The following is an 11,005-nucleotide window of genomic DNA, read 5'->3' as shown; positions in this document are numbered from 1 at the left end:
TAGCTAAATACGCCCCAGCCTCAAATAATATTAGTCACTCATTCGTGTCCGACTCTTTGCGACCTCCATGGATTGTAGCCCACCGGGCTTCTCTGTCCATGGGATTCTCCAGGCAAGGAAACGAGTGGGTTGCCATTTCCTCCGCCAGGGGATCTTCCTGATCCAGGGATCGAATCCGAGTCTCCTGCATTGCAAGCCTATTCTTTATCGTCTTAGCTACCAGAGAAGACCCCAGCCTCAAAAAAGGGTCCAAAAAAGAAGGTGGTGACCAAGGTCCAGAAGGAAGATGGCAGGAAATAGAAAACTGTGTTTAAGGAGAGCTGTTCTGTATAGGTCTGTCTATAAAATGCTTAAGTAGGTTCACCTGGACACTGGCATCTTGACCAAGGACTTGGGCATCAAGAACTCGTTTGTCAACCACAACATCGAGATATGGGGGGCGGGGGGCGGCGAGATGTCGCGCTTGGCGATCACAAAGTGCTGGACTATCACATTCAGGGTGATCCAAAGGGCCATGTGCCTGCTCTTGTACATGGAAATGACCAAGGACTCAGTGTTCAAGAGCACCAAGGTTATCACCAAATTACACCAGCTCCAAGTAAAAATTTTCTCTACCTCTAGTATTCCTCAATGTTTCCTTATAGAGCTACTAATTTTTGTATAATGAGGGCTATAATATCAAGATTTTCTAGCTTTTTACATTTTTTAAAAGTCATTCTTTAAAACGCAGGAAACCATAATACAATATGAGAGGTTAATTTTTGTTCTTTAGTGCAGCAAAGAATTTGAAATAATTGTGTATTGTAATAAGTATTAGGAAATTCTAGTATTCTAGTTTTAATGTTTTGTTCCTTAAAATCTTTTAAATTGTTCTTATATCCACTCATTGTTTAGATTTAAAATTGTTCTGGTGATTTCCTGTGGACTTAAAATTGTTTAATGATGGCACTTGTGTTTGGGGTCCCTGTTTCAAATAATCTTATGTGTTTCACAAATATTAGTCATGAGAATGTGTTTGTACAAAGAGGCTCAAAATGTCATTTATACAGTATATGGGCCTAGGGTATTTAGTGGAATCTCAAGAGTTTAATCTCAACCACTAGGGTAGTCTATTTCAAAGGTGATTGTTCAAATTTACATTAAAAATAAAAAAGTTCACTTTATTTTCCTTGAGTCTATTATTGATATAATTAATCCTACATTGTGCTGAAGCAGGGTCTGAAACCCTCATTTTGAGACAGTTTTTAATTTTTATATGCCCTACCTTCAGTCAGCTGTAGGTTCTGTATTCATTTACACAGGTGAAGAAAAAAAAAATCAAAAGAAACAGAAATAAGATGTAGAAGTGCAGGGAAGACAGAGGATATGGAAAGAAATGCATAGTTTTCCTGAAAATTTTATAGTTTCTGTATTGCTGAAAGTAAAATAACATCGATAAATTGTTTTCAGTACTTTTCATGACCTACAGACTTGCTATTTGGTACATCAGCTAGGCACTATGAATGTACATGCCAGAGTGTATTGTGTGTTTGTGAGGAGTATGGAGGTTCATCTAATTGTGAAACAATGTTTGTTAAAGTTTTAATTTGTTTTTAAATTTCGTTTTCCCCTTAGATAAAGACTGTAGTTTCAGGTAAATATATCTGTTATTTTAGATGACATGGTAGAATCTTTAGAATCTTAGATGAAGATTCCAAATGTGCTGGCTGTCTTTATTGATGGATAACAGATAGCCTTGAAGTTACTAGCTTCCCACATGTATTATCACACAGATTCTGTGAGTCTGGGCATGTTTTATCTGGGTCTTCTATAAGGATGCTGTTGGGGTGTTATGCAGGGTTGTGGTCTCTTGATTGGGGAAATATATGCTTCCAAACTCACTTAGTGGTTGGTTCTTTGTAGTTTTAGGACTGAGAATCATATTTTCTTCTTGACTGTTGGCTTAAAGCCCTTATAGGCTGCTAGTCTTCCCTCAGTTCCTAAAGAGCCCTCTGAGTTTCTTGTCATTTGGACAACAGAGATGCTTGGTTTGTCAAAACCAGCATGCAGGACTTCCCTGGTGGGCCAGTGGTTAAGAATCTGCCTCCCAAATTAGGGGATAGGTGTTTGATTCCGAGTCCAGGAAGATTCCACATGCCACAGGGCAACTAATATTGAGCCCTTGAACCAGAGCTACTGAAGCCCGCGCACCCTAGGGCCCGTGCTCTGCAACAAGAGACATCATCACAATGAGAAGCCCATGCAACTAGAGAAAGCCTGCGTGCAGGAATGAAGACCTATTGCAGCCAAAAATAAATAAAATTTATAATAAAAAACCAAACCAGCATGCAAAAGATTGGAAGATGTTACAGTCTTATTGATCACCTATTCATAATCACAAAGGTTTTTACATCCTGTCACCTATGGTCACATCCTATGATGGGTAAAAAAAGAGGTCACAGGTCACATCCACAGTCCAGGGGCTTGATCACACAACGGCGAACATTAAGACCAGAAATCGTGTGGGCCACCTTAAGAGACCATCACAGGACCCAGTATGATCAAAAAGCAGTTACCTAACACTTGTTTTTCCCTCCCTCTTCCCCTCACACCTGCCCCCACAGTACTGGGATTGGTTCAAATGGCCTGCTGGTAGGAAATATACTTAAGGGCATCTAATATCTTGAAGTCCTTTTAAACAGGGCTTTGCCAGTTACTTTGTCTTGAAGCCAAGACAGACGACTTTGTTCAGTTAATGCTTCAGGACTTCTTTCCCCTTTTCTTTGCAAATGCTGACATATGAAAAACTCTGGTGTGGCTGAGTCCCAGCACAGGGCTAGATGTCCATGTGTTTATAGCTAGCTTTCTGACGTTATACATGAGAAAAGAATCCGGATGGTTCATCAGGTGAATTAGTTGTTGCTTTATTATAGACTACCAGGGACTAGATTTGACAAGGCAGGAAACAAATCCCAAATTCTTTGTAGATTAAACAAAACAAAACTTGACCCGGTAGTTTATGGCCCTCGTGCCACGTAAGCCTCCTCACGGGTGCCTTCACTTCCTTTAGTTGTCTTTCATTGTACCTCGTCTTGAGTTTCTTTCCTAGCAGCTGTTTATCAGGTTTTCTTGAGATGTGAGGCTATTAAAGTAGTACTTGCATTTGTTCACCAATGCAACTTACAGCCTATTATCAATGTCTTATTTAAAAAACTTAGGAAATTCATTAATTTTGCAGACTAAAGGTTCCTAGTAAGAGTTCCACAATTTAAAAGCCATTATGGGGCACTGTAACTGCAACGCAGAGCAAACATTTAATGCACAGGTACACAAATGATAACAGCGTCTGCCTACAATGCAGACCTGGGTTCCAAAGATTCCCTGAAGGAAATGTCAACCCATTCCAGTATTCTTGCCTAGAAAATCCTATGGACAGAGGAGCCGGGTAGGCTACAGTCCATAGGGTCGCAAAGAGTCGAACAAGACTGAGCAACTTCACTTTCACACAAACGAGTATTAAAGCAGTTACTTACACCCCGAGAGCACAAGTTCACTAAGCCCCATTTCCTCGCAATAGAATAAAAAAAAAAAAAAGAACAAAACCAGCTTAGTGAAGAGCTCTTTCAAGTGAACAGATAGGTGGCCCTGAAAAGGGCCTGGTAAACTGGCACAGAAACCTTATTTGTGGGTTCCGGCTTAGCCGCCAAATCCGTAGAGAGTGCGTCCCTGACGTTTCAGCGCGTAGACGACGTCCATGGCCGTCACCGTCTTTCGCTTGGCGTGCTCGGTGTAGGTGACCGCGTCCCGAATCACGTTTTCTAAGAACACTTTCAGCACCCCGCGAGTTTCCTCGTAAATGAGGCCAGAGATGCGCTTGACCCCACCGCGACGAGCCAAGCGGCGGATGGCGGGTTTAGTAATACCTTGAATGTTATCCCGCAGAACCTTACGGTGACGCTTCGCGCCTCCTTTCCCAAGACCTTTTCCACCTTTACCTCGTCCAGACATTGTTAAGCCTAAGTCAGGAAATCTATACACAAATTTAAATGACATGGGGCGAAATTCTTATAGTCCGGTCGCGGACCTATTTGAAAACTACAAAAAAAGGCGGGTAGGGGAGGGGCTTATTCGTAACCTAATTTATCCCAGCCCACAAACGCCTGAGAGTCTGTGGGGCGGAGTCGAGAAAAGAAAATTTCTTTGCTCGTTCCCTGAATTTCACCTGAAAGAGTCCTGTTTAAGGGCGTTTAAAAACATTCTTTTGTTTATTAAGGGAAGGTACCTATTAAGGCAACATCTGTTTTCAATTTTGAATATTTAAGCTAAGTCATTGACCGAGATTTTATATTGCCTCATTCTTTAAACGCATATCTGAAATGCGAACGAATTCCTGGGAAGCATTTTTGTACAATTTAAATGATAGTGAAATAATTATCGTGGTAAACTGATCTTAGGGAGCAAGGAAATTGCTGATATACATTGGGAAACAAGGTTTTCTCTCTGATGTGCGTTACTTGGAGACATGACTCTTATTGTCTGAGCCCTCATTACTTGCTACTTTTTCACATTCTAAGGTTTAGGATCAGGTTTGTGACAGGTATTTTCTCATTTTCAATTTCTTTTTCATTTGCAGGATGAGGATTTTAATTCCAATATCATAAAGGTGTTTGGAAAACCAAAAGGTTAATTTTTGGTTAAATGTTTCTTTTTGAGTACTACTGTAATTACCTGAGGAAATTTCATCTTCTTGCTCCAGAGATTGACTTTCTCCCCAGTATTATTATTATTTTTTAATTTCTGTTTCACTTTTTCTTTATTTTAATTTTGTGCCCGCTGCCTCACAGGATGTGGGATCCAGTTCTCCAACAAGGATTGAACCGACTTCTTCTGCAGTGGAACTGTTACGTCTTAACCACTGGAAAGGTGGGGAAGTCCTGCTCCCCGATATTCTTGAATCTCTCAATCTGGTATTTTGCAATCTGGGCCTATGTTAGTTGCTTTCATAACTTCCACATCCCGATGTGTGCAAACTTTTTATTTAAGAAGTCAGTGCTAAACTCTTGTTGTTTAGTCACTAAGTCGTGTCCTGCTCTTTGCGACCACCATGGATATATATATATATAGTTCCCTCAATTGAACCAGCAGTATACATTGAGATCTCCATCAACTTATTATGGGGTGTCCCTTCCCCATTTCACCTCGGAGTAGCCTTTCTGAGCCTATGTAGGTGGAAGGTCTTGACCTGGAGAATGAGGAATATATGGTATCTTTATCTTTTATCTAGGCAGGGCCCAACTCGTCTCTGTTTCTGCAACTACTCTACTCTCTTGAAGGATATTCCACAGGGAACAAACTCCAACTGCTCAGCCTGGTGGCATCTATCTCCTGCCTCTATGTGAGAAAAATTGTCTGAGCCTTGGAAGCAAGGCTAAGATGGACTGGAATGGGTGAATTTAACTAAGATGACCATTATATCTACTACTGTGGGCAAGAATCCCTTAGAAGAAATTTCAGTAGCCATCATAGTCAACAAAAGAGTCCGAAATGCAGTACTTGGATGCAATCTCAAAAACGACAGAATGATCCGTGTTCATTTCCAAGGCAAACCATTCAATATCACAGTAATCCAAGTCTATGCCCCGACCAGTAACGCTGAAGAAGGTGAACAGTTCTATGAAGACCTACAAGGCCTTCTAGAACTAACACCCAAAACAGATGTCCTTTTCATTATAGGGGACTGCAATGCAAAAGTAAGAAGTCAAGAAACACCTGGAGTAACAGGTAAATTTGGCCTTGGAGTACAGAATGAAGCAGGGCAAAGGATAATAGAGTTCTGCCAAGAGAACACACTGGTCATAGCAAACACCCTCTTTCAACAACACAAGAGAAGACTCTACACACGGACATCACCACATGGTTGACACCGAAATCACATTGATTATATCCTTTTCAGCCAAAGATGGAGAAGCTCTACACAGTCAGCAAAAACAAGACAGGGAGCTGACTGTGGCTCAGATCATGACCTCCTTATTGCCAAATTCAGACTGAAATTGAAGAAAGTGGAGAAAACCACTAGACCATTCAGATCAGATCAGATCAGATCAGTCGCTCAGTCATGTCCGACTCTTTGTGACCCCATGAATCGCAGCTAGGCCTCCCTGTCCATCACCAACTCCCGGAGTTCACTCAGACTCACGTCCATCGAGTCAGTGATGCCATCCAGCCATCTCATCCTCTGTCGTCCCCTTCTCCTCCTGCCCCCAATCCCTCCCAGCATCAGTCTTTTCCAATGAGTCAACTCTTCGCATGAGGTGGCCAAAGTACTGGAGTTTCAGCTTCAGCATCATTTCATCCAAAGAAATCCCAGGGCTGATCTTCAAGATGGACTGGTTGGATCTCCTTGCAGTCCAAGGGACTCTCAAGAGTCTTCTCCAACACCACAGTTCAAAAGCATCAATTCTTTGGCTCTTGGCCTTCTTCACAGTCTAACTCTCACATCCATACTTGACCACAGGAAAAACCATAGCCTTGACTAGACGAGCCTTTGTTGGCAAAGTAATGTCTCTGCTTTTGAATATGCTGTCTAGGTTGGTCATAACTTTCCTTCCAAGGAGTAAGCGTCTTTTAATTTCATGGCTGCAGTCACCATCTGCAGTGATTTTGGAGCCCTAAAAAATAAAGTCTGACCCTGTTTCCACTGTTTCCCCATCTATTTCCCATGAACTGGTGGGACCGGATGCCATGATCTTTGTTTTCTGAATGTTGAGCTTTAAGCCAACTTTTTCACTCTCCACTTTCACTTTCATCAAGAGGCTTTTTAGTTCCTCTTCACTTTCTGCCATAAGGGTGGTGTCATCTGCATATCTGAGGTTATTGATATTTCTCCCAGCAATCTTGATTCCAGCTTGTGCTTCTTCCAGTCCAGCGTTTCTCATGATGTACTCTGCATAGAAGTTAAATAAACAGGGTGACAATATATAGCCTTGACGAACTCCTTTTCCTATTTGGAACCAGTCTGTTGTTCCATGTCCAGTTCTAACTGTTGCTTCTTGACCTGCATACATATTTCTCAAGAGGCAGATCAGGTGGTCTGGTATTCCCATCTCTTGAAGAATTTTCCACAGTTTATTGTGATCCACACAGTCAAAGGCTTTGGCATAGTCAATAAAGCAGAAATAGATGCTTTTCTGGAATTCTCTTGCTTTTTCCATGATCCAGCGGATGTTGGCAATTTGATCTCTGGTTCCTCTGTCTTTTCTAAAACCAGCTTGAACATCAGGAAGTTCACGGTTCACATATTGGTGAAGCCTGGCTTGGAGAATTTTGAGCATTATTTTACTAGTGTGTAAGATGAGTGCAATTGTGCGGTAGTTTGAGCACTCTTTGGCATTGCCTTTCTTTGGGATTGGAATGAAAACTGACCTCTTTCACTGCTGAGTTTTCCAAATTTGCTGGCATATTGAGTGCAGCACTTTCACATATGACCTTAATCAAATTCCTTATGACCATACAATGGAAGTGAGAAATCGATTTAAGGTACTAGATCTGATAGAAAGAGTGCCTGATGAACTATGGATGGAGGTACATGACATTGTACAGGAGACAGGAATCAAGACCATCTCCATGGAAAAGAAATGCAAAAAAGCAAATGGCTGTCTGGGGAGGCCTTACAAATAGCTATGAAAAGAAGGGAAGTGAAAAGCAAAGGAGCAAAGGAAAGATATACCCATTTGAATACAGAGTTCCAAAGACTAGCAAGAAGAGATAAGAAAGGTTTCCTCAGGGATCAATGCAAAGAAATAGAGGAAAACAACAGAATGGGAAAGACTAGAGATCTCTTCAAGAAAATTAGAGATACCAAGGAAACATTTCATGCAAAGATGGGCTCAATAAAGGACAGAAATGGTAGGGACCTAACAGAAGCAGAAGATGTTAAGAAGAGTTGGCAAGAATACACAGAAGAACTTACAAAAAAGATCTTCACAACCCACATAATCACAATGGTGTGATCACTAACCTAGAGCCAGACATCCTGGAATGTGAAGTCAAGTTGGCCTTAGGAAGCATCACTACGAACAAAGCTAGTGGAGGTGATGGAATTCCAGTTGAGCTCTTTCAAATCCTGAAAGATGATGCTGTGAAAGTGCTGCACTCAATAGTCCAGCAAATTTGGAAAACTCAGCAGTGGCCACAGGACTGGAAAAGGTCAGTTTTCATTCCAATCCCAAAGAAAGGCAATGCCAAAGAATGCTCAAACTACCACACAATTGCATTCATCCCACACGCTAGTAAAGTAATGCTCAAAATTCTCCAAGCCAGGCTTCAGCAATATGTGAACCGTGAGCTTCCAGATGTTCAAGCTGGTTTTAGAAAAGACAGAGGAACCAGAGATCAAATTGCCAACATCTGCTGGATCATGGAAAAAGCAAGAGAGTTCCAGAAAAGCATCTATTTCTGCTTTATTGACTATGCCAAAGCCTTTGACTGTGTGGATCACAATAAACTGTGGAAAATTCTGAAAGAGATGGGTATACCAGGCCACCTGACCTGCCTCTTGAGAAACCTGTATGCAGGTCAGGAAGCAACAGTTAGAACTGCAGATGGAACAACCGACTGGTTCCAGTTAGGAAAAGGAGTATGTCAAGGCTGTATATTGTCACCCTGCTTATTTAACTTATATGCAGAGTACATCATGAGCAGTGCTGGGCTGGAGGAAGCACAAGAGGGAATCAAGATGGCCAGGAGAAATATCAGTTACCTCAGATATGCAGATAACACCAGCCTTATGGCAGAAAGTGAAGAAAAACTAAAGAGCCTCTTGATGAAAGTGAAAGAGGAGAGTGAAGAAGTTGGCTGAAAGCACAACATTCAGAAAACTAAGATTATGGCATCTGGTCCCATTAGTTCATGGGAAATAGATGGGGAAACAGTGGAAACAGTGTCAGACTTTATTTTGGGGGCTCCAAAATCACTGCAGATAGTGATTGCAGCCGTGAAACTAAAAGACGCTTACTCCTTGGAAGGAAAGTTATGACCAAACCTAGATAGCATATTCAAAAGCAGAGACATTACTTTGCCAACAAAGGTCCATCTAGTCACATTTATGTTTTTTCCATTGGTCATGTATGGATGTGAGAGTTGGACTGTGAAGAAAGCTGAGCACTGAAGAATTGATGCTTTTGAACCGTGGTGTTGGAGAAGACTCTTGAGAGTCCCTTGGACTGCATGGAGATCCAACCGGTCCATCCTAAAGGAGATTGGTCCTGGGTGTTCATTGGAAGGACTGATGTTGAAGCTGAAACTCCAATACTTTGGCCACCAGATGCGAAGAGCTGAGTCATTTGAAAAGACCCTGATGCTGGAAAAGATTGATGGCAGGAGCAGAAGGGGACGACAGAGGATGAGATGGTTGGATGGCATCACCGACTCAATGGACATGGGTTTGGGTAGACTCTGGGAGTTGGTGTTGAACAGGGAGGCCTGGCATACTCTGGTTCATGGAGTTGCAAAGAGTTGTACACAACTGAGTGACTGAACTGAACTGAACTGGAAGCAAGGAAAAAAGGAGTTCATGATGTCCAATATACAAGGCCACTGAAGGATTCTGTGAAAATGTACTTTGATCATCTATTTACTATTGATTGTAAGTACCAAATTAAGTGAATTTACTTAACTTGCAAAGGCCTTATTTGGTAGAAAGGCAAATCACTTTGGTAAGGTGAAACAGATATAACTCCAAAGATTTCTAACCTCTTGGATTAATAAAATAATTTTAATAATCTTATCCTAACATTTCTTACATTGTCTATAAATATTCTAATTTCTTAAACGTTCTTTGAACTTAATACAGCATTTTACCTGTTGGTTCATTTATTGAAAAGTGAAGCTCTTTGACACAAATTCATTTTTATTTGTTGATCATAATTTTTTTGTTTAAAAAAAAAGAAATGTGATATTATGTGCTTGTGACTGGAGACTGGGACATTGGAAATAAAGACAGTCTAAGAGATGTGTTGTTCCTGTCACCTTTATCTTTAGGCCTGGGATATTGCACACTTGTCTCTCAATGCCATGGCAAATCATCATTGATAAGCAGCACAAAGTAAGATGGAAATTGCAGACAGGAAAGCAGATTCTGCATCAAGCATGAGTTCATTGTGGACCAAGGAAATGCTCTGGCCACTACAGAAAAACCTCTGAAATCTGCTAAGATATATCTAAATATTAAATTAAGGTAAAAGAATGGACTGAATTTCCTTTCGTTGTCATATGAAAATATAGTCTAAAATGTCTGCAGATCTGTTTTTTAGTTTTTCTAAAGGAAGGTATTTCTGTTTAATTACGTATTACGCTGAACCTACAATACATTGGCCACTTGATGAGAAGAGGTGATTCATTGGAAAAAACACTGATGCTGGGAAAGACTGAAGGCAAAAGGAAAAGGAGGTGGGATATTTTTGTCCATTACAGAGAAATATTATCTTTATCTAGTAGAAAAGGTAAAGGTTATAATATAATTCAATAAACCTTTTTGATCTAAATTGCTCTTTTAACTTGAATTCAACCTTCTTCCCTTCTTCCCTGATTGTGATGGTGGTGGTGGTAGTAGTGGTAATGGAGGTTGTAAATATTTCCTCTATACCTCTTGATTTTGGATTAGCAAAGGAAAAATAAATAGGACTATTAAACGTATATTCATACATGCAGAGGAAGAGACCCAGTTCACCTGAGTTCAGTCATTCAGTCATGTCCAACTCTTTGCAACCCCATGGACTGTAGCACAGCAGTCCTCCTTGGCAATCAACAACGCCCGGAGTTTACCAAGACTCATGTCCATTGAGTCGGTGATGACATCCAACCATCTCATTCTCTGTCGTCCCCTTCTCCTCCCACCTTCAATCATTCCCAGCATCAGGGTCTTTTCAAATAAGTCAGTTCTATGCATTAGGTGGCCAAAGTATTGGAGTTTCAGCTTTAGCATCACTCCTTCCAATGAATATTCAGGACTGATTTACTTTAGGATGGA

At 41.0% G+C, this 11,005-nt stretch overlaps 1 protein-coding gene across 1 annotated transcript; it reads right to left on the bottom strand.

Moving 5' to 3' along the window:
• Positions 1 to 148: 148 nt before the first annotated feature.
• Positions 149 to 4,029, bottom strand: LOC138983904 (histone H4). Its single transcript, XM_070360820.1, has one exon. It carries the CDS (start codon positions 3,985 to 3,987, stop codon positions 3,676 to 3,678), a length of 312 nt encoding a protein of 103 aa, XP_070216921.1. The 5' UTR covers positions 3,988 to 4,029; the 3' UTR covers positions 149 to 3,675.
• Positions 4,030 to 11,005: the final 6,976 nt, after the last annotated feature.

This window comes from Bos mutus, chromosome 23 (assembly GCF_027580195.1).
Source record: "Bos mutus isolate GX-2022 chromosome 23, NWIPB_WYAK_1.1, whole genome shotgun sequence".
Classification (NCBI taxonomy): Eukaryota; Metazoa; Chordata; class Mammalia; order Artiodactyla; family Bovidae; genus Bos; species Bos mutus.
This window is presented reverse-complemented; position numbering and strand designations above follow the sequence as displayed.